The 24,054-nt window shown below is 48.8% G+C and overlaps 1 protein-coding gene across 1 annotated transcript in view; it reads right to left on the bottom strand.

Annotated features, from left to right (window-relative positions):
• Positions 1-24,054, bottom strand: part of DGKI (diacylglycerol kinase iota) — a 1,705,262-nt gene that overhangs the window by 455,998 nt on the left and 1,225,210 nt on the right. The window contains 1 exon segment of the mRNA XM_030215620.1: positions 18,739-18,938. Within this exon segment, the coding sequence (XP_030071480.1) occupies positions 18,739-18,938 (200 nt within the window).

Raw genomic sequence — 24,054 nt, 5'->3', positions numbered from 1 at the left:
AAGCTAGTGGAATCACAGAGCCCAATACCCTACACCCACCACAATGCATTGCTGATGTGACTCTGCAGTGCGCATAACAGAAAAGGTGTCACACTCACCCGAGACCCACATCAGAACCACAGAAAGGCTGTCAGAGGATAGAACACATTCTGCTGTCATGGAGGTGGGTACGGCATTTGAGGCTGGCATACAGGCTGGGAAAAAAAGTTTGTAAAGTGTTTTTTTTTTTGGTGGGAGGGGATTAGTGACCACTGGGGGAGTCAGGGGAGGTGATCCCCGATTCCCTCTGGTGGTCATCTGGTCAGTTGGGGCACTTTTTTGGGACTTGGACCTGAAAAAAAAGGGTCCAAATAAAGCGGACCAAATTCTCGCCAAAAATGCCCTTCTTGTATTGATTATCAGCTAAAGACGCCCATCTCTCCTCAGCCAATAACCACGCCCCAGTCCCGCCTTCACCACACCTCTGACATGCCCCCGTCCACTTTGTTCGTTCCTGCGACGGAGTGCAGTTGAAGACGACCAAAATCGGCTTTCGATTATACCGATTTGTTCAGCAACGGGAGAAAGACGCCCATCTCCCGATTTGGGTCGAAATATGGGCATCTTTCTCTTTCGAAAATAAGCTGGATAGTAATATAGTAGATGACGGCAGAAAAAGACCTGCACGGTCCATCCAGTCTGCCCAACAAGATAACTCTTATGACTTTGGTGATGAAAATTGGGTTGTTTCAGTTTTTCCTACCATCTTGAACAAGTTTGCACCTCTTCACATTTTCAATGCTGACGAAAACGGTCTCTACTGGCAAGCGATTCCTGATAGAACACTTGCATTCAAACATGCCGAAACTACAGAAAGTAAAACGTCGAAGGACCGACTGATGATCCTCATTTGCTGCAATATAGCATAGTAACGTGGTAACATAGTAGATGACGGCAGAAAAAGACTTGCACGGTCCATCCAGTCTGCCCAACAAGATAAACTCATATGTGCTACTTTTTGTGTATACCTTACCTTGATTTGTATCTGTCATTTTCAGGACACAGACCATATAAGTCTGCCCAGCACTATCCCTGCCTCCCAACCACCGGCTCTGGCACAGACACTACTTAACATACTACTTAACATTTCTAGAGCGCTACTAGGGTTACGCAGCGATGTACAAAATAAACAAAGGAGGACGGTCCCTGCTCAAAGGAGCTTACAATCTAAAGAACGAAATGTCAAGTTGGGGCAGTCAAGATTTCCTGGGTAGAGGTGTAGAGGTTAGGTGCCGAAGGTGACATTGAAGAGGTGGGCTTTAAGCAGGGATTTGAAGATGGGCAGGGAGGGGGCCTGGCGTATGGGCTCGGGGAGTTTGTTCCACGCGTGGGGTGAGGCGAGGCAGAAAGGGGGGAGCCTGGAGTTGGCGGTGGTGGAGAAGGGTACTGAAAGGAGGGATTTGTCTTGAGAGTGGAGGTTACGGGTAGGAACGTAAGGGGAGATGAGGGAAGAGAGGTAAGGAGGGGCTGCAGATCAAGTACATTTGTAGGTTAGTAGCAGAAGCTTGAATTGAATGCGATACCTGATCGGAAGCCAATGAAGTGACTTGAGGAGAGGGGTGATATGAGTGTATCGGTTCAGGCGGAAGATAAGACGTGCAGCAGAGTTCTGAACGGACTGAAGGGAGGATAGGTGGCTAAGTGGGAGACCAGTGAGGAGTAGGTTGCAGTAGTCAAGGCGAGAGGTAACGAGAGAGTGGATGAGAGTTCGGGTGGTGTGCTCAGAGAGGAAAGGGCGAATTTTGCTGATGTTGAAGAGGAAAAAGCGACAGGTCTTGGCTATTTGCTGGATATGCGCAGAGAAGGAGAGGGAGGAGTCGAAGATGACACCGAGGTTGCGGGTAGATGAGACGGGGATGATGAAGGTGTTATCAACCGAAATAGAGAGAGGAGGTAGAGGAGAAGTGGGTTTGGGTGGGAAGTCAAGAAGTTCGGTCTTGGCCATGTTCAGTTTCAGGTGGCGGTTGGACATCCAGGCGGCAATGTCAGATAAGCAGGCCGTTACTTTGGCCTGGGTTTCCGCAGTGATGTCAGGTGTGGAGAGATAAAGCTGGGTGTCGTCAGCATAAAGATGATAGTGGAAGCCATGAGACGAGATCAGGGAGCCCAGGGAAGAGGTGTAGATAGAGAAAAGTAGGGTTCCAAGGACAGAACCCTGAGGGACTCCAACAGAGAGCGGGATAGGGGTGGAGGAAGAACCATGAGAGTGTACTCTGAAGGTACGATGGGAGAGATAAGAGGAGAACCAGGAGAGGACAGAGCCCTGGAACCCAAAAGAGGACAGAGTGTCAAGAAGTAAGTCGTGATTGACAGTGTCAAAAGCGGCGGATGGGTCGAGGAGAATGAGGATGGAGTAATGACCTTTGGATTTGGCGAGGAACAGGTCATTACAGACTTTGGATAGTGCCGTTTCTGTCGAGTGAAGTGGGCGAAAGACAGATTGAAGCGGATCGAGGATGGTATGAGAGGCGAGAAAATCAATGCAACGGCTGTGAACGGCGCACGTTCAAGTATTTTGGAGAGGAAGGGTAGGAGGGAGATGGGGCGGTAGTTGGAGGGACAGGTAGGGTCAAGCGAAGGTTTTTTGAGGAGAGGTGTGACTACAGCATGCTTGAAGGTGTCAGGGACAGTTGCGGTGGAGAGAGAGAGGTTGAGGATATGACAGATGGAGGGGGTGATAGTAGGAGAGATGGTGATAAGTAAGTTGGTGGGGATGGGGTCTGAGGAACAGGTGGTGCATTTCGAGGACGAGAGAAGATGGGCGGTTTCCACTTCGATGATATCAGGAGAAGAGGAGAAGGAGGCCTGGGTTGATTGGTTGAGGGAGTGAGTGATAGGATGAAGAGGAGGAGAAGGTTTAGTGGTGAATTCGAGGTTGATCTTCTGGACCTTGTCGCGGAAGTAGTCGGCCAATGATTGAGGAGAGAGTGAGGGGGGGTGGGAGCGGAGGGCACTTTGAGGAGGGAGTTGAGGGTGGTGAAGAGACGACGAGGGTTAGAGCTGAGGGAATTAGTCAAATGAGTGTAGTAGTCCTGTTTGGCGAGGAATAGGGAGGACCGAAAGAAGGATAGCATGAATTTGTAGTGAATTAAGTCAGTATGGGTGCGGGATTTCCTCCATAGGCTTTCAGCCGATTGGGAGCAGGAGCGAAGGTAACGGGTGCAAGGGTTAAGCCAGGGCTGGGGATTAGTGCGCCTTGTGGGACGGGAAACAGATGGTGCAAGGGTGTCAAGGGCGGAGGAGAGAGTGGCATTGTAATTGGAAACAGCCTTGTCAACAGACTCGGAGGACGTAATGGACGGGAGGAGATCAGAGATAGTAGCGGATAAGGTGGGGGGTCAACAGCCTTGGAGATTCCTGGAGGTAGTGGTTAGTGTTGGGCAGGACTGAGGGGGAGGGTGATGAAGTGTGAATGTGATCAGGTGATGGTCAGAAATGGGAAGAGCAGAGACACAGAGATTAGAGGGCGAGCAGGTAGAAGAGAGGACGAGATCAAGACAGTGACCAGATTTGTGAGTAGGGGTGGTGGAGCTCAGTTGGAGGTTGAAGGAGGAGGTTAGGGTGAGGAATTGAGAAGCGTATGAGTCGGATGGGTTATCCGTGTGTATGTTGAAGTCACCAAGAATGAGGGATGGGGATGAGGGCTCAAGAAAAACGGAGAGCCAGGCATTGAAGTCAATAAGGAAGGAAGGGAGGGACTTATCAGGGGGGCGGTAGATGACTGCAACTCGGAGTGGCAGCGGGTAGAATAGACGGATGGAATGGACTTCAAAGGATGAGAAGCAGTGAGACTGTGGTAGGAGGAGGGGTTGAAAACTGCAGGAGGGCGAAAATAGTAGGCCAACGCCGCCACCGCAGCTAGCTGTGCGGGGCGAATGGGAGAAAAGGTAGCCTCCGTGGCAGAGGGCTGCGACTGAGGCAGAGTCGTCGGGGGTGAGCCAGGTTTCGATTAGGGCGAGCAGATGGAGGGAATGGGAGATGAAGAGATCATGGGTGAAGGTAAGTTTGTTGCAGATTGAGTGGGAATTCCACAGGGCACACGAGAAGGGGAGGGAGGAAGGGGGGAGGAGGGGAATGGAGATGAGATTGGAGATATCGCGGGAACGTTTGCATAGATGAGACAAGGACGAGGACATGTGTGGTGGACCTGGGTTGGGATTGATGTCTCCCACGGCGAGCAGGAGAAGGAGCAAGAGAGAGCGGAGAAGGGTGGGGGAGGTAGGGCGCCGAAGGCGGGATGCACTGAGGAGGAATGGGGAAGGGTTCATGGCAGGAAGGAGGTGTTGGAGGTTGAGAGCTAGGAAGGAAGAGGGGGACAGTAGGGATGGTGAGATGGTGGGGGATAGGGGTAGGTAGGGTATTGCAGTATTGAACAGGACGGGGGGATGGGTAGTGAGTTTGTGTGGTATAGAGTGGAGGGAGGGGGAAGAGATTGGGGAGGGATAGGGCGAGGAATAGAATGTGAATGGGGGCCATAGGTAGTGAGAGAGTTAGGGAGTGAGTTGGACAAGCTGGAACAAGCTGGATCAGGCGGGCTGGGATAAGTTTGATCAAACGGGCTGGGAGAAGCTGATCAGGCGGGCTGGAACAGGCTGGTGTAGATGGACTGGAACGAGCAGGAGAAGCTGGATCAGGTGGGGTGGAGCAAGCTGGTGCGGATAGACTGGAAGCTGGATTAGGCGTGCTGGAGCAAGCTGGTGCAGATGGACTGGAACGAGCAAGAGAAAGCTGGAGAAGCTGGATCAGGCTGACTGGAGCAAGCAGGATTAGGCGGGCTGGAACAGCAGGAGCAGATGGCTGGGGGGCTGGATCAGGCTGACTGGAGCAAGCTGGATTAGGTGGGCTGGAACAGCAGGAGCAGGTGGCTGGAACAAGCAGGGAGAGCTGGATCCGACGGAGGCTGGAGCAGATGGACTGGGACAAGCAGGAAGAGCTGGATCCGACGGAGGCTGGAGCAGATGGACTGGGACGAGCAGGGGGAGCTGGATCAGGCGGGCTGGAGCAAGCTGGAATAGGCGGGCTGGAACAGCTGGAGAAGCTGGAACGAGCAGGGAGAAGCTGGATCAGGCGGACTGGAGCAAGATGGATTAGCTGGATTAGGCGGGCTGGAACAGCTGGAGCAGGTGGAGCAGGTGGCTGGAACAAGCAGGAAGAAGCTGGACCCGACAGACTGGAACTGGCTGGTGCAGATGGACTGCAACGAGCAGGGAGAAGCTGGATCAGATGGACTGGGACTGGCTGGACAGAAGGTCAGGAACAAGCTGGAAGAAGCTGGATCCGACGGACTGGAACAGGCTGGTGCAGATGGACTGGAACGAGTAGAGAGAAGCTGGATCAGATGGACTGGGACTGGACTGGACTGGACAGAAGGTCAGGAACAAGCTGGAACAGATAAGCTGGGACGAGTCAGAGCAGAAGACAGCGGAGCAGCAGGACCAGAGCAAGCCGGAATAGATGGATTGAGAGAAGCAGAGGCAGAAGCAGAGGAGAGCAGAGCAGCGGACCGGAACAGGCCAGAGCCAAGGGACCGGAGCAAGCTGGCCGCGGGGCAAGGCAGGGAACAGAGCCGGCAGGGATCACGAAGGCGGGTCTGAGGAGGAGAGGATCAACACCATGGCCTAGGGATTAGCTGCCTAGGGATTTGCTGCCTAGGTCACCTGGCTCCCCAAGCTCCTCTCCAAAGGATCACCATCAGGGCCTGTGGGTCAGCTGCCCCAGGTCACCTGGCTCGCCACGCCAAAGGGACAGAGCTGCAATCGAGTAGCAGCAGTCCCAGGCGCCGATCACCCGCCGCCTCGCTCACTCAGGTCTCCCGGCCCACGCTGCTCCGGTTAGCAGGCAGTGGAAGCGAGGGACGAAATGGCCGCCACGTGGACTCGCGGTGCACAGCCTCTTGTCGATCGCCTCGCCTCCGCTGCTCACGACCTCCCGCCCCACACTGCCTGCCTCTCACCTCTCCGCCCCCCAGCCCGAACGGGTCCTACCGCTCGGCCCTGATCGGCCCTGATCCGGCCAGCGACGTTCCTGCGACGTTCCCGCAGATCACAAGGTGGGTTCCAGGGGGCGTCAGCTGCAGTAACTCTCTGTGGCAGGAGGTTAGCACTGAGGTGTTCTTCGGCTCTGGCAGTGCTTCTGGTCAAGGCCGTTTGATCTCGCGCACCCAGGCTGGCCCGGGAAATCTTTCGCCCTCCGTTGTGCGGTCTCTCTCCTTCCGCCGCATGGCCGTATAAGTCTGCCCAGCACTATCCCCGCCTCCCAACCACCAGCCCCGCCTCCCACCACTGGCTCTGCCACCCAATTTCTGCTAAGATTCTGAGGATCCATTCCCTCGGAACAGGATTCCTTTATGTTTATCCCACGCATGTTTGAATTCCGTTACTGTTTTCCTCTCCACCACCTCCCGTGGGAGAGCATTCCAAGCATCCACCATTCTCTCCGTGAAAAAATACTTCTGACATTTTTCTTGAGTCTACCCCCCTTCAATCTCATATAATGCCTAGTTCTACCGCCTTCCCATCTCCGGAAAAGGTTCGTTTGCGGATTAATACCTTTCAGAAATTTGAACGTCTGTATCATATCACCCCTGTTTCTCCTTTCCTCCAGGGTATACATGTTCAGGTCCGCAAGTCTCTCCTCATACGTCTTGTAACGCAAATCCCATACCATTCTCTTAGCTTTTCTTTGCACCGCTTCAATTCTGTTTACATCCTTAGCAAGATACGGCCTCCAGAACTGAACACAATACTCCAGGTGGGGCCTCACCAATGACTTATACAGGGGCATTAAAACCTCTTTTCTTCTGCTGGTCACTCCCCTCTCAATACAGCCTAGCAACCTTCTACTTACGGCCACCACCTTGTCACACTGTTGTGTCGCCTTCAGATCCTCAGATACTATCACCCCAAGATCCCTCTCCCCGTCGGTACCTATCAGACTCTCACCGCCTAACACATACGTCTCCCGTGGATTTCTACTCCCTAAGTGCATCACTTTGCATTTCTTCGTATTGAATTTTAATTGCCAAACCTTAGACCATTCTTCTAGCTTCCGCAGATCCTTTTTCATGTTTTCCACTCCCTCCCGGGTGTCCACTCTGTTACAAATCTTAGTATCATCCGCAAAAAGGCAAACTTTACCTTTTAACCCTTCAGCAATGTCACTCACAAATATACTGAACAGAATCGGTCCCAGCACAGATCCCTGAGACACTCCACTACTCACCTTTCCCTCCTCCAAGCGAGTTCCATTTACCACCACCCTCTGGCGTCTGTCCGTCAACCAGTTCCTAATCCAGTTCACCACGTCGGGTCCTATCTTCAGCCCGTCCAGTTTATTTAAGAGCCTCCTGTGGGGAACCGTGTCAAAAGCTTTGCTGAAATCTAGGTAGATTACGTCTATAGCACATTCCTGATTTAATTCTCCAGTCACCCAGTCAAAGAATTCAATGAGATTCGTTTGGCACGATTTCCCTTTGGTAAAACCATGTTGTCTCGGATCTTGCAACTTATTGGCTTCCAGGAAATTCACTATCCTTTCCTTCAGCATCACTTCCATTACTTTTCCAATAATTGAAGTGAGGCTTACCGGCCTGTAGTTTCCAGCTTCTTCCCTATCACCACTTTTGTGAAGAGGGACCACATCCGCCGTTCTGCAATCCCACGGAACCTCTCCCATTTCCAATGATTTATTAAACAAATCTTTAAGAGGACCCGCCAGAACCTCTCTGAGGTCCTTTAATATCTTGGGGTGGATCCCGTCCGGTCCCACGGCTTTATCCACCTTTAGCTTTTCAAGTTGTTTATACACACTCTCATCCGTGAACGGTGCTATATCTACTCCATTTTCATTTGTACTTTTGCCAGTCCATTGCGGTCCTTCTCCAGGATTTTCTTCTGTGAAAACAGAACAAAAGTATCCATTTAGGAAATTTGCTTTTTCTTCATCATCATCTACATAGCGGTTTGCAGCATCTTTCAGTCTCACAATTCCCTTATTTGTCTTCCTCCTTTCACTAATATACCTGAAGAAATTTTTGTCACCCCTGCTTACATTTCTAGCCATTTTTTCTTCCGCTTGCGCTTTCGCCAGACGTATCACTCTCTTGGCTTCTTTCTGTTTCCTCCGGTATTCCTCTCCGTGTTCGGCTTCTTGAGTTTTTGTGTATTTCAGGAACGCCAACTCTTTAGCCTTTATTTTCTCGGCCACTTGCTTGGAGAACCATATCGGTTTCCTTTTCTCTTGCTTTTATTTACTCTCCTTACATAAATGCTTGTGGCTCTATTTATAGCTTCTTTTAGCCTGGACCACTGTCCTTCCACTTTTTGTTCGTTCTCCCAGCCCATCAGCTCCTTCCTCAGGTAGTCCCCCATTTTACTAAAATCAGCATGTTTGAAATCTAAGACTTTGAGTTTTGAGTGGCCGCCCTCCACTTCAGCCGTCATATCGAACCAAACCGTTTGATGGTCACTGCCGCCCAGGTGGGCACCCACTCGGACATTTGATGCACTATCCCCATTTGTGAGCACCAGATCCAGCATCACTCCCTCCCTCGTGCGTTCCGTCACCATTTGTCTGAGCAGAGCACTTTGAAAAGCATCCACTATCTGTCTACTTCTTTCCGATTCGGCAGACGGAACCTTCTAATCTACATCTGGCAGATTGAAATCTCCAATCAACAGAACCTCTCTCTTCTTTCCCAATTTTTGAATATCTGCGATCAGATCTTTATCTAGTTCCTCTAATTGTGTCGGGGGTCTGTAGACAGCACCCACATGGACAGAGGTTCTATCCTCTCTTTTTAAGGTGATCCATATCGCTTCTTCCTTTCCCCAGGTCCCTGTCATTTCAGTCGCCGTGATATCATTCCTCACATACAGAGCTACTCCTCCACCTTTACGACCCTCTCTATTCTTCCTAAATAGATTATAGCCTGGTATGTTTGCATCCCGTTCATGGGAACCATTGAGCCACGTCTCCGTGATTGCAACAACTTCCAAGTCTGCCTCCAACATCAGGGCCTGAAGGTCATGAACTTTATTGCTTAGACTGGATGGGATGGGAGTGAGAAGTTGGAACCCCTCGTCATTGGAAAGAGCAAACAGCCCCATTGCTTCAAGAATGTTAAGCGACTTCCTGTGTCATACGAGGCTAACACAAATTCATGGATGACTGGGGAAATTTGGAAGAACTGGCTAAAGAAGTTAGACACTAGAATGCGGGCACAAACGCGTCAGATTTTGTTGCTTTGTGATAACTGTGCTGCATACAGTGATGATGTCAGTCTGTCTAACGTCAAGGTGTTTTTCCTACCACCAAACACAACCTCTCTGATCCAACCTATGGATCAGGGCATAAAGCGAAAGATACATACCTGTAGCAGGTATTCTCCAAGGACAGCAGGCTGATTGTTCTCACTGATGGGTTGACGTCCGACAGCAGCTCCGGGTCCGGAATTCTTCCTAGCAACAAAGTTTGCTAGAGCCCTCGTAAGCACGAGTGCACGCACCGTGCATGCACGGCCGTCTTCCCGCCCGTCACGCGAACATGCCCCTCAGTCAACTTACAAAGCAAGAAAAGGGAAGAGACAACTCCAAAGGGGAGGCGGGCGGGTTGATAAGAACAATCAGCCTGCTGTCCTTGGTGAATACCTGCTACAGGTATGTATCTTTCGCTTTCTCCGAGGACAAGCAGGCTGCTTGTTCTCACTGATGGGGTATCCCTAGCCCCCAGGCTCACTCAAAACAACAAACAGGGTCAATTAGGCCTCGCAACGGCGAGGACATAACAAGAATTGACCTATAAACCAGAACATCTAACTGAGAGTGCAGCCTGGAACAGAATAAAAATGGGCCTAGAGGGGTGGAGTTGGATTCTAAACCCCAAACAGATTCTGGAGCACCGACTGTCTGACCCGACTGTCGTGTCGGGTATCCTCCTGAAGGCAGTAGTGCCATGTAAATGTGTGGACTGAAGACCACGTTGCAGCCTTGCAAATCTCTTCGATAGTGGCTGACTTAAAGTGGGCCACTGACGCTGCCATGGCTCGAATACTATGAGCCGTGACATGACCCTCAAGAGTCAGCCCAGCTTGGGCGTAAGTGAAGGATATGCAATCTGCTAGGCAATTAGAAATGGTGCCTCTCCCGACAGCCACTCCCCTTCTGTTGGGATCAAAAGAAACAAACATTTGGGAGGACTGTCTGAATGGGCTTGTCCGCTCTAGATAGAAGGCCAATGCTCTTTTGCAGTCTAATGTGTGCAAATGACACTCAGTAGGGCGGGTATGAGGACGGGGAAAAATGTTGGCAAGACAATTGACTGGTTCAGATGGAACTCCGACACCACCTTGGGCAAGAACTTAGGGTGAGTGCGGAGGACTACTCTGTTATGATGAAATTTAGTATATGGAGCATGGGCTACCAAGGCTTGGAGCTCACTGACTCTACGAGCTGAAGTAACAGCCACCAAGAAAATGACCTTCCAGGTCAAGTACTTCAGATGGCAGGAATTCAGTGGCTGAAAAGGAGCTTTCATCAGCTGGGTGACAACAACATTGAGATCCCATGACACTGTAGGAGGTTTGACAGGGGGCTTTGACAAAAGCAAACCTCTCATAAAGCGAACGACTAAAGGCTGTCCAGAGATAGGCTTACCCTCCACATGGTAATGATAAGCACTAATTGCACTAAGATGAACTCTTACGGAGTTGGTCTTAAGATCTGACTCAGACAAGTGCAGAAGATATTCAAGCAGGGTCTGTGTAGCACAAGAGCGAGGGTCTAGGGCCTTGCTGTCACACCCGACAGCAAACCTCCTCCATTTAAAAGAGTAACTCTTTTTAGTGGAATCTTTCCTGGAAGCAAGCAAGACTCAGGAGACACCCTCAGAAAGACCCAAGGAGACAAAGTCTATGCTCTCAACATCCAGGCCATGAGAGCCAGGTACCGGAGGTTGGGATGCAGAAGTGCCCCCTCTTTCTGCGTAATGAGGATTGGAAAACACTCCAATCTCCACGGTTCTTCGGAGGACAACTCCATAAGAAGTTGGAACCAAATCTGACACGGCCAGAAGGGAGCGATCAGAATCATGGTTCCACGATCCTGCTTGAGTTTCAGCAAAGTCTTCCCCACCAAAGGTATGGGAGGATATGCATATAGGAGGCCCTTGCCCCAATGTAGGAGAAAGACAACCGACGATAGTCTGCCATGGGCCTTAAGCCTGGAACAGAACTGAGGGACCTTGTGATTGAGTCGATTGGCGAAGAGATCCACCAAGGGGCTGCCCCACGCTTGGAAGATCTGACGTACCACTTTGGAGTTGAGAGACCACTCGTGAGGTTGCATTATCCTGCTCAGCCTGTCAGCCAGACTGTTGTTTACGCCTGCCAGACAGGTGGCTTGGAGAAGCATGCTGTGCGGGAGAGCCCAACGCCACATCTGAACGGCTTCCTGACACAGGGGGTGAGTTCCGGTGCCCCCTGCTTGTTGATGTAGTACATGGCAACCTGATTGTCTGTCTGAATTTGAATAACTTGATTGGACAGCCGATCTCTGAAAGCCTTTAGCGCATTCCAGACCGCTGTCAACTCCAGGAGGTTGATCTGAAGACCGGTTTCCTGGAAGGACCAAACTCCTTAAGTGTGGAGCCCATCGACATGAGCTCCCCACCCCAGAAGAGACGCATTCGTCGTCAGCACCTTTTGTGGCTAAGGATATTGAAAGGGACGTCCCAAGGTCAAATTGGATCGAATTGTCCATCAAGAGAGGGAATTGAGAAACATTGTGGACAGCTAGATCGTATCCTCTAGATCCCACTCAGCTTGATACCAATGGGAAGCTAGGGTCCACTGAGCTGATCTCATGTGAAGGCGGGCCATGGGAGTCACATGAACTGTGGAGGCCATATAGCCCAGCAATCTCAACATCTGCCGAGCTGTGATCTGCTGAGACGCTCTGACCCAAGAAACGAGGGACAGAAGATTGTCTGCCCTCACTTCGGGGAGGTAGGCCTGAGCCGTCTTTGAGTCCAGCAGAGCTCCTATGAATTCTAGTTGTTGAACTGGACGAAGATGGGACTTTGGGTAATTTATAACAAACCCTAGTAGCTCCAGGAGTTGAATAGTCATCTGCATGGACTGCTGAGCTCCTGCCTCGGAAGTGCTCTTTACCAGCCAATCATCGAGATAAGGGAAGACATGCACTCCCAGCATGCGTAGAGATGCTGCCACTACCGCCAGGCATTTGGTGAACACCCGGGGCACGGAGGCAAGCCCAAAAGGCAGTACGCAATACTGAAAGTGCTGTGTCCCCAAACGGAATTGAAGATACTGCATGTGAGCTGGCAGTATCAGGATGTGCATATAAGCATCCTTCAAGTCCAGAAAGCATAGCCAATCATTTTCCTGAATCATGGGAAGAAGGGTGCCCAGGGAAAGCATCCTGAACTTTTCTCGAATCAGATATTTGTTCAGGGCCCTTAGGTCTAGGATGGGATGCTTCCCCCCTGTTTTCTTTTGCACAAGGAAGTACCTGGAATAGAATCCCAGCCCTTCTTGCCCCGGTGGAACGGGTTCGACCGCATTGGCGCTGAGAAGAGCGGAGAGTTCCTCTGCAAGTACCTGCCTGTGCTAGAAGCTGAAGGACTGAGCTCCCGGTGGAAAATTTGGAGGTCTCGGTATCCCCCGGTACCGATGAGGAAGACGTTGAATCCAAACGTCTCCTCGGGGTCGGGTCCAAAGAGGGTCGGTCCCGATGGACCTGCATCACAGGAGCCATCAAGGCAGGTGGAGACCCACTCAATGGCCTACTGCTGCAAGCGTGAGATGGTCTCTGGACAGCCATAACCTGCGCTTCGGACGTTGATGCACTCTCTGGTGCCGACATCGACACCGCTGCCGATCTCGGTACCGCTGCCGATGTCGACGCCGAAGAACCGGGCGAAGCGTGGAACAGGCGCTCCCACTGAGCTAATCTCGATGCTTGTGTCCACTTTTTAAGACCACGGCACCAAGTACAAGCGACGGGGTGATGACTCACCCCAAGACACTGAATACACGAAGCGTGTGGATCAGTGACTGAGATTGCCCGGCTGCACCGAGTGCACTTCTTGAAGCAGCTGGCGATCTTCGATGACATCGACGGAAAAATCGCGGTGGTGAAATCAAAAAACGTGATGGCACCAAAAAAGGGGAAAAAACCAAAACCCCGTATGGGCGGGCAACAGGACCGCACACGAAACAAAAACAAAAAAACTTCTGACAAACTAGAAGAGGAAGGTGAAGTCGTCTAACTTTTTTTAGAAGAACAAGCGAACGGACTCGCGAAAAAACGAGAGGACAAAAAAAAAAAGACGGTAAATCACAAAGGGCTCTCTCCTGAGGCGCAGAGCGATTGTAAAACAACCGCCCTGACCGTGGGAAAAAAAGAGACCGAGGGGCATGTTTGCGCAATGGGCGGGAAGAATTCCAGACCTGGGGCTGCCGTCGGACATCAACCCATCAGTGAGAACAAGCAGCCTGCTTGTCCTCGGAAAATAGCTAATTTCAAACAACATTATCGGGCTCTTGTGCTACGTCGTCTGATGAGCATTATGGATGACCAGACTAGCAAGGATAAACGTGCTGTTGAACTGGCTCGTAATCTATCACTGTTGGATTCCCTACATATGCAGAAAGAAGCCTGGAATCATGTTACACAGGCAACCGTTGTGAACTGCTACAAGCGGGCAAGCTTTGTTAGGGATGTGGAGAGGGATGAAATAGATGCAGCAGTTGCAAATGTGTCAGAGGAACAGGCTATTGACATCCCAGCCGGTGTTACTGAAGAGGAGTTTCATCACTATGTAGCTGTTGATTACGATCTACAAACAGCTGACGACAGCACTGATGTCCAGATATGCGCCTACACCCAGGCAACGACTGATGATGAAACAGATGATGAAATGAGCAGCGAGGCACATGCTGACGAAATTCAACAACCTCCTGTTACTTTTGCAAGAGCGCTGGAGAGTCTCAACACCGTGCGGGCCTATCTAGAGGCCACTAGATGTCAGTGCTATGACAGTTTTTACCGTCTGGGAGACATAGTCTATGGAACTCACAGACACAAGAGTGTACAGAGGACTATGACTGATTATTTCAAGTAAGCCTAACATCAGTTAACGGACACTGTATAATGTCAGTTAACGGAGACTGTATACTGTACGTATAATAAACAGTACTGTACATATGTTTATCAGATGTCAAGCTTCTTTGGGTCACAACGGTTAAGTGCACGCTCTGGTTAACTGCATGTATTTCTTTGATCCCAGACCCTTGCACTTAAGCGGATTGCACTGTATATATATATATATATATATATATATATATATATATATATATATATATAACTGGTCTGGCTATAACCTTTTCAGTACATTGTAAGCCACTTTGAGTCCACATACCTGGGGAAAAAAGTGAGATATAAATGTGCAAATATATATACATATATATATGTAATTTTTTTTTTATTAAGCTTACGTCGATTGTTTCACATTCTGGTATGTTATACGCATAAGCATGTCTTTTTGTTAATTGTATGTCTACTGCCTTTTTGACTTCTGAAATTTGACATTTTAGTTTGTTGTGGTGTCCTCTTTTAGGTGTTTTGACCTCCTGATGTTTGTACGTTTGGGTAGCTTGCCAGATGCCCTTGACCTGGATTGGCCGCTGTTGGGGACAGGATGCTGGGCTCGATGGACCTTTGGTCTTTTCCCAGTATGGCATTACTTATGTACTTATGTACTTATGCCATTTAGACCGAAACACAGGCCATGTTGGGCCCTTTGACATATTAATAAAGGAACGTTTTAGATATGGTTGTTCTATCAAGATTTCACCGGTGTAAAAGTATAAACAGCATTAATACTCAGCATGTTGCTGAAAATCTCCCAGCCTCTTTTGCATGGAGAGCTGGTTGAGAACAGACTCCCAATTTGTAAGGAAAAAACTCTTGTCCAGCACATCTGAACTGTAAGCTATTTTTCCTTGTTTAATTACTGCATTAAAGAAGATTTTGGTTCAAGAGTTCTGGGTCTTCTCATAGTGATGTTCTATACTCTGGTTTAAACTCAATATCAAGCCTAGTATAAGTAATACTTTGCAAGGACACAACAACTCCATTATAAAATTATCCTCAAAGGAATTTGAGAGACTGAGATCAAATGAAAGAAGAAAGGATTTAGAAGGGAAAATATGAAAAAGGAGATTAAGAAGGTAATTAAAGAAAAATGGGAAAGGGTAGTAAATAAAAAGTGGAATAGAGGGCTAAAGAATGGGGAAAAAGTGGGCAACTATAAAAAAAAAACTGGAAGCAAATCGATCACTACTCCAAGTAAAGAGATAGAAAACATATCATTGGTGTTTATTTTAGGCATTTCAAAAGTTGAAATAAAAAATGTAAATAAAAATAACTGAATTTGACTTTTGCTGCTAACTTGTTTTCATCTGATGGGCAGTCTATTACTCTCATAAACTGGTTATATTTTTTTGCCGCCTCAGCTCAGTGCACTGCTCTTTGGTGGCCCTGGTCTACTTCATGATCCTTTATGGTTCTGTTTCAACTTGCTATTCCCTTTCCCTGCAGGCCAAGGTTGGTTATGATTCTATTTCTTGTTCTCTGTTAGCCCTGGTTCTAGTTTTACTTCTCTGCAGTCTGGTTCTGCTTCCTTCTTGACTCTGTTTCCTATTCTTTCATATCTATATAAATAATTCTCACCTCCAACGTTCTGAAGCTCACTGTGTGGCAGGGAAACACTGAAGCCCTGCACTGTTGGTAGGCTAGGCTGTCAGCACCACTCACTCTCACTTATAGACCCGCCCTCAGCCACGCCCCATCCACACATAATTCACAACCCCAACATTCTAAATGCAAATTTGTAGTTGCAAGATCCCATGAGTGTCTGCCCCGCCCTCGCGTCACAACGTGATGATGTAGAGGGTGGAGCTATCACACTCAGCAAATCGCATAACAACATGAAACGTGACCTCAAAAGCATCACAAACAGTATCCCCAGGACTCCGGGATACTGCTGGCTAACAAAACCTTTTACTCTCTCCAGAAACAAGTTGCGGTGGAAGCCTAGCCCGGCTCTCACTCTCTTTCTCAACCATTCAATGCCTTGTGAAAGAAAAACAATGCCTTGAGGCCTCAGCTTCTGTGCCTGCATATTGCACAAAAAAAACCCCAAAGCTTCTTCTACAACAAAGCTCTGCTCTCTGGCCCTCATGATCAAAAGCAAACTCTGGCGCTAGAGGCTGTTAACGCCATACTAGCGCCGGAGTTTGCTGCCAACCCATGATCAGAGCCCTCGAGCGCCTGAAACAACGCACTCGAGGGCTCTTAGCGCAAGTAGCATGCAAATGCATGCTAAACAGGGCTTCTAGCGCAATTAGCTTGCAAATGCATGCTAATCAGCGCTTAACGCATTCATCCCCAATGATCAGCGGCCAGCGCGCCAAAGACTGGGTCGCTGGCCGTGGCAAAATCAACGCCAGCTCTGAGCTGGCATTAGACTTTGCGGATCATTGGGGAGGAATGGTGAGCCCTGTCCAGCATGCAGTTGCATGCTGGCAGGCCCCCGTTCCCCCCCCAAAGCAAACGCAAACGGGGGAGTGGCGGTCCGGTGGACCTCCGGTCCCCCCCGACGATCCGACCCCCTCCATGCCCAGGGAGAACTGGAGATCCGGTGGGTCTCCAGCCCCCCCCCGAACCCCCATAAATCGTGGTGGCCACCTCCGGCCAAACGCTGTCCCACCCTCCCACTCAGCGACGGGGGAGCTGGAGGTTCGATGGGTCTCCAGCCCCCCCAAACCCCCATAAATCGTGGTGGGCCCCCTCCGGCCAAAAGCTAACACACCCTATTATCCATCAACGGGGGGGTGGGGAGGTGGGGGCTGGAGGTCCGGTGGACCTCCAGACCATCCCAACTCCTCCCCCCCAGCGTTCTGCATTGAATCCCTGGTGGTCCGTGGTCCATGGCCGCCCCCCCTACCTTTTGTTGAAGGAGGGACGCAGCCTGCCTGCCTCCCTCCTCTTCCTGTCAACGCCGCTGAAAAATGGCGGCGCCCAGCCCCGCCCAGTGACCACGGACCATCAGGGATTCAATGCAGAACGCTGGGGGGGGGGGGGGGGAGTTGGGGTCCACCGGACCTCCAGCCCCCCCCCCCCCCGTCCCGTCGATGGATAACAGGGTGTGTTAGCTTTTGGTCGGAAGCGACTACCACGATTTATGGGGGTTCGGGGGGGAGGCTGGAGACCCACCGGATCTCCAGCCCTCCCTGGACATGGAGGGGGTCGAATCGTCGGGGGGACCTCCAGCCCCCCCACCCCCCCCCCCCCCCCCCGTCGCTGGGTGGGAGGGTGGGAGAGGGTTTGGCCAACGTTTTCTTGGGGTTTGGGGGGGGGGGGGGCTGGAGACAACGTTCTGTCCTCCAGCCCTCGTTGTTTGGGCCTGGCAGGCTGTTTGACAGGTTTGGGCTTTTGACAGCCCAGACCTGTCAAACAAGTGCGGAAGGATTGTGCTGAGCGCATGCTCAGGCGCAATTCTTCCGCACTTCAACATGATAATCAAAGATAATAGCGCTGCTTAGATTTGCATGCATTATCTTTGATCATCGATGCAGAAAAGCCCTGCGCTGTCCGGGCACTATTTTTAGTGCGCTGTTTGGAACAGCGCAGGACTTTTGATCATGAGGGCCTCTGTGAGGAAACATATACAGTCTGCAAAACCTTTCAATGACATCTTTTTCCCCTGGGACATCAACAGGTTTGTTTTGGTTTCTTTTCAGGTGTTAATTTTCTGCCCTTCACAACCTTTTAACCTCTTTGCCACTTTCCCTCTCAGTTTTCACAACAGGGAACTACAATAAACTGTGCTGTATTACATGTAATCCACTTACATTTCTGTGATAAACAAATCAACGTTACCAACAACAGAGCTAGCTCATACACCTACACAGTAAGCTTCAACCAAGGCAAACACACTGTTTCCGGACAATCCACACAATAGCTCAGTAAGCAGCTTCTACGGGGGTGATAAACACTGAGGATCCCTAAATATAAAGATGGTATTAAAACAAAACTTACCCCACCCCGTTTTTACAAAAGCTTCTCCTCAACACTTTCCAGAACCCATGCATGCCTAATGTTAGGTCATATCATTGCAAGGGCCATCTATCATATGTTTCCCAAAGATAGCATGGAGACATGGAAATTTTTCTACATAGGGGCAAAGGGACGGTCCCCACACCTGACAGCACAGGGAAAGAGGGACCACAAGGGGGGAGGGTTCCTGCAACCACACAGAGGGAGGGGGGAGGTATCTCTGCCACACACACAGTCTCTATCTCACTCTCACACACTGTCCACCACACACTCTCTGTCTCTCACTGTCTCACATTCACACACACTCTCATTCTCACGCACACACTGGCACCCACACTCTCTCTCTCACACCCACACATTCACTCTCTCTGTCTCACACAATCACTCTCACACACACTCTCTCTCAAACATACACACACCGAGGAAAAGCTTGCTAGCGCCCGTTTCATTGCTCTCCAAAACGGGCCTTTTTTACTAGTATATATATATATATATAGAGAGAGAGAGAGAGAGAGAGAGAGAGAGAGAGAGTGAATTTGAGAATTAGCATTTGACTCACTCATTCAGTAATGGCATTGATGTCCTTCTCTTGCTCTTCTGCAACATGTTGGCCTGATTCCTCAAGGAAATACGAATCAGAGAAGGTGCTAGTCGGCACGGTTCACCATCTACTTGCATGGGGATGGCCTTATATGTAAGAAGTGTCACCTCCCGACACTGGTGCAACCTCTCACCATGACCTCCGACTTGCAGGGCAGCCTGAAAAAATATAAAGGTTATATATCTCCCCTCTCTCTGTCACATTCTCTCTATATAGAGATTTATTTATTTATTTATTGCATTTGTATCCCACATTTTCCCACCTATTTGCAGGCTTGATGTGGCTTACAAAGTCATTCCAGGTTATTAGATACAATTTTATCAGAAACAATTGGTAATGTACAAGGTTTAAGTAAGGGCAGAAAGAAGGAGGATGTTATGGAGGATAGTATAGAAGGTGGACTATAATACTGGTTGGGTTGGTGAGGTAGTTTTGTAAGGCTATGGGTTATCTTTGTAGGCCTCGTTGAAGAGATATGTCTTCAGAGATTTGCATGCTCATGTAAGAGAAGGCGGTGGCATGTATCAGCTTGTATTTCAGTCCTTTACAGCTGGGGTAGTGCAGATTGCAAAATTTGCGGGCTGATCTTATGGCGTTTCTGAGAGGCAGGTCCACAAGGTTTAGCATGTAGATTGGGGTGTCTGCGTGAATGCTTTTGTGTACAATCGTGCAGATCTTGAACGCAATGCGTTCCTTGAGTGGGAGCCAGTGAAGTTTCTCTCTTAGGGGTTTTGCACTTTCATATTTCGTTTTTCCAAATATGAGTCTGACTGTAGTATTCTGGGCTGTTTAGAGTTTTTTGATAGTCTGTTCTTTGCAGCCAGCATATAGTGCGTTGCAGTAGTCCAGATGACGTGTTACCATTGACTGTACTAGGGTACGGAAGATGTATCTCGGGAAGAAAGGTTTTACTCTTTTGAGTTTCCACATGGAGTGGAACATCTTTTTTGTCGTATTCTTCACGTGGGCATCGAGTGTAAGGTTTCGATCAATGATAACTCCAAGAATTTTCAGATTTTGTGAGACGGGTAGCGAACAGCATGGTGTGGTTATGGTAGAGTAGTTGTTTGTGTTGTGTTGTGAAGTGAGTACAAGACATTGTGTTTTTTCTGCGTTGAGTTTTAGCTGGAAGGCATCCGCCCAGGAGTGCATGATTTGGAGGCTTTGGTTGATCTCGTTGGTGATTTCGTTTAGATCATGTTTGAACGGGATGTAAATCGTGACATCATCTGCATATATGAAAGGGTTGAGGTTTTGGTTGGCTAGAAATTTGGCTAGAGGTATCATCATTAGGTTGAAGAGAGTTGGTGAGAGGGGGGATCCTTGGGGAACTCCACATTCAGGTATCCATGGGGGTGATATGTCCGCGTTCGTTGTTACTTGGTATGATCTTGTGGTCAGGAATCCTTTGAGCCATGTGAGAACTGTACCTCCTACTCCGAAGTATTCTAGTATATGTAATAGTATTCCATGATTAACCATGTCAAAGGCGCTGGACATGTCGAATTGTAGGAGGAGTATGTTGTTACCAGTTGCAATTGCTTGTTTGAATGAGTTCATTGTAGACACTAGTACAGTTTCGGTGCTGTGATTTGACTGAAATCCTGATTGAAACTCATGCAGAATTGCGTGTTTATTTAGGTATTCAGTAAGTTGTTTTGTCACTATGCCCTCCATGAGTTTGGTTATGAGCAGGGTAGATGCTACTGGGCGATAATTGGTTATGTCCATTGTGCTTTTTAGCATCTTTTGGCAGCAGGGTGAGTAGGATGTTTCCTCTGTCCGTGGGAAAGAGTCCATTTTGAAGTCTGTGGTTTACATGATTTGTGAGGTCTTTTTTTAATTGTTTGGGGGCGGATCTTATTAGGCTAGTGGGGGAAGTGTCTAATTTGCATTGTGACTTGGCGTATTTTCCGAGCCATTGTGAGATTTCATCTAACGATATCATGTCAAAGTTGGTCCATGATCGGTCTGCTGGGCATTCCCCGGGTTTTGGGTCTAGACATTCGAGGATGCTTGTGTACTCAGTGGTGTTGGTAGGTATCATGAATCTGAGCTTTATAATTTTTTCATTGAAGTAGTTCGTAAGATTGGTTGCGGATGGGGTATCTATATTATTAGAGGTAACCGGTGAAGTATTTATGAGTTTGTTAACGAGTGAGAAGAGTTTGTGTGTGTCCTTGTAGTTTGGTCCTATTATGGTTTTGTAGTACGTTCTTTTAGTTTGTCTGATAGTGTATTTGTATTTTCTTTGTAGCTGCTTCCAGTCTTTGAGTGTGTGTTCATCTTTTTTCTTGCTCCATGCTCTTTCTAACCTTCTGACCTGTGTTTTTGGTTCTTTCAATTCTTCATTAAACCATGGTAATGAGTTTTTTCTATGTGAGATTCTGATTTGAAGTGGTGCTATGTTGTCTACTACCGTTCTGCATCTGTTGTCCCATTCTTGGAGAAATTGGGGCGAGTCTGTAGGTGTTGTCCATTCGTCGGTATAGGATTGTTGCCAGAATGTTAGCCTCTCGTAGTATAGGGGTTTTTTTTTCTTGTTTTTGTTGTGCCTTTTTTGTTCTCTGTATCTGTATCTATTTATCTATTATATATATTGTGATGAATAAGAGGCTGTCCTAGCCGGGGCAGGCCACTAGATGGCGCTGTTCCCCTAAAGATGTCCAGGATGTCTGGGGTAGGCCACTAGAGGGTGCTTGGAGAATAGATGGAGGTCGCTAGGACCGGGCAGAGCCCTGGGAGGTCCACAGGTGTAGGAGGTTATGGACTGGGTCCTGTGTAGCTAATTAACCACTTTATACCCCAACTGAGATGTGAAAGAAAAGGAGGAGAGCTGGTAGCTGAAGAAGGAGAATCTCCCTGGAAAGAACGGGCTAAATCCTATGGACTTGTGATGGACTGTGTGCTCAAGGAAGAAAAACAGGCTGGGGTAAGAAGTCCCTAAAGCATTAGTGTTGGATTGTGTAGCCTCAGTACTTAGAGGAACTGTGTGTTCAAAGAAAGGACTGCGAGTCTAAAGAAAGAAAGGACTGGGGTTAGCAGTCCCCACAGTATTGAGGTTAGTGCTGAGCCCAGGAATCTGTGTGGGGAGGCTCAGTGTGAAGATATGTAAATGTATAAAGTATTTAAGCTAGAAGAACTGTGCCCAGGGGCTGGAATAAAGAATTGCCTGAATATGCTGTTGGTAAGACCTGTTTAATTTTGCCTCTGGAGAATCAGATCACCCTGAGCCTGAAAAGATAACATGCTAATCTGCATATAATTTGCATACTGAGAACCAGCTCACCCTGAGTGAGAAAGGGGCCCAGGAGCTTGAGGTTGGATTGCTCAGGATGCTGGGAAGAGACTGTTTGGAGTTCTGTTCAGAGGCCACAGGCCAGTGAGGCCTGCTGGAGAGTGGGAGCAGAAGCCTCATCATATATATATATATATATATATATATATATATAATATGTTTGGACTGCACATGTTTCAGACCTGCATATACTTCTTCATGTAGGGAATGGAGGTGGGGAGAGGAGGGTTAGAGAGATGCCAGATCCATGAAGAGGGAAGAGGGGGGAAAGATGCTGAACCTGGGTTGGAGGAAACCAGAGAATAGAGAGATCCAGAGCAAAGAGAACGGGGAAGAGTGGGGGGAAAGACTGGACCAGGGGGAGGGGGAAGAAGCAGAGGGAAGAGAGAGACCTGAAGAAAAAGGAAGGGGGAAGAGTTGCTGGACCTGGGGGAGGGGGAGAGACCTGAAGCAAAGAGGAGAGGTGCGAGAGGGGGAGAAATGCTGGACCTGGGGGAGAAGCATAGGGAAAAGAGACCTGAAGCAAAAGGGAGGAGGATGAGAGGAGGAGAGATGCTGGGCTGGGGGGCAGAGCGAAGACAGAGTGAGAGAGACTGGACTGGGGGAAAGAAGGAGAGGCATTGGACCAACAGAGAGGAGAGACTGATGCTGGACCATAGTGGAGAGTGCAGGGGGAAAGGAAGAAAAAGGGTTGAAGCTGGACATAGGGACACAAGAAGAAATCCTGGGCATGGAAGGAGCATAGGGACAGGGACATAGAGAGATGATGCCGGACAAAAGGGGATGGACAGTGACACAGAGGGGGGTGCTAGACAGAGTAAGAAAGGAACACAGAAGAGAAATTCTAAATATGGAGGGACATCGAGAGGGCAGTTGCTGAATATGGAGGGAGAATAGGGACAGGGATGTATAAGGAAGACAGTGGACAGCTCAGTCAAGGATGAAGAGGAAAAGATGGAGAGTAGACAGAGAGAAAAATGTCAAAAGGACAGGAGACCCTGGAAAAAGTGTTAAGAAAACCAGAAAAGAGTCACTGATTCCAAAGCAATGCTCAGACAACAATGGCAGAAAAATGTATTTTTTTCCTGAATATATTAATTAAAATATGTCGGCTTTGGGAACTCTGCATCTCTAATATCTTGCATTTCAGTTTCTATTACTATGACAGATTTTCTATATAGGTCTGCAATGTACTGCTTTTTGCTGGCTTTGTTTACTGGAGCTCTGAAGGGATTTCTCTTCCTTCCCTCTCCCTGCCCATCCCCAATACCTTGGGAAAGCTGGAATTATAGGGGGTATGTCTTGAATTTTCCCTCCTGGGACCTATTCAGTCCTAACTATGCTACTGGATGTGGTGTGGATTTATGAGATTTAAGTTAGTTTTTTGTGTGAAGTGCCGCAGCTCTGAGCCGCAAGACACTTATCAATTGTGAGTCATTACTGCTCAGACAAGCTTCTCTCCTGCCAACATAGAGACTGTTGCCATTTGAATCGCACTGCTAGTGCTGACATCAACACTTTCTAACAACATAGGGAGACCTTGCTCCGAGGCATCGCACCAAAGGGGCCTGCCAAAGATGCACATCCCTTTATGCAGAAATTGGGTGGTGTTAGGCGTGGCTGAGTACGGCAGCTCCACTGCCCTTTGTCTGCCCTTGACAATCTGTAAGTGTGACTTTTACCATGCTGCGTTGAGTGAACTTTGTTCCTTGGCTCTGCTGCTTATTGATTTGTATGCTGTTGCTTTGCCCTCACACTACTGCGCTGGAAGTTCCATGTTTGTTCTCTATTATAACCTCTCATAGGAGTAATCGCTCACACTCTTCCTGTACAACCTTGTTCCAGTCAAGCTTCTTTTGTGCTCATGTGAGGCAAGGAACATTCTTCTTCAGATGCCATTTAGTAACTACCTTTAATTAGTCCGGTCTCCACCTACCTCCCTATTCCAACTGGGTATGTAAATGCTAGGGTAGGTG

Source organism: Microcaecilia unicolor, chromosome 10 (genome assembly GCF_901765095.1).
Source record: "Microcaecilia unicolor chromosome 10, aMicUni1.1, whole genome shotgun sequence".
Lineage (NCBI taxonomy): Eukaryota > Metazoa > Chordata > Amphibia > Gymnophiona > Siphonopidae > Microcaecilia > Microcaecilia unicolor.
The sequence above is the reverse complement of the archived record's forward strand: the minus strand, read 5'-3'. Positions and strand labels throughout refer to the sequence as shown.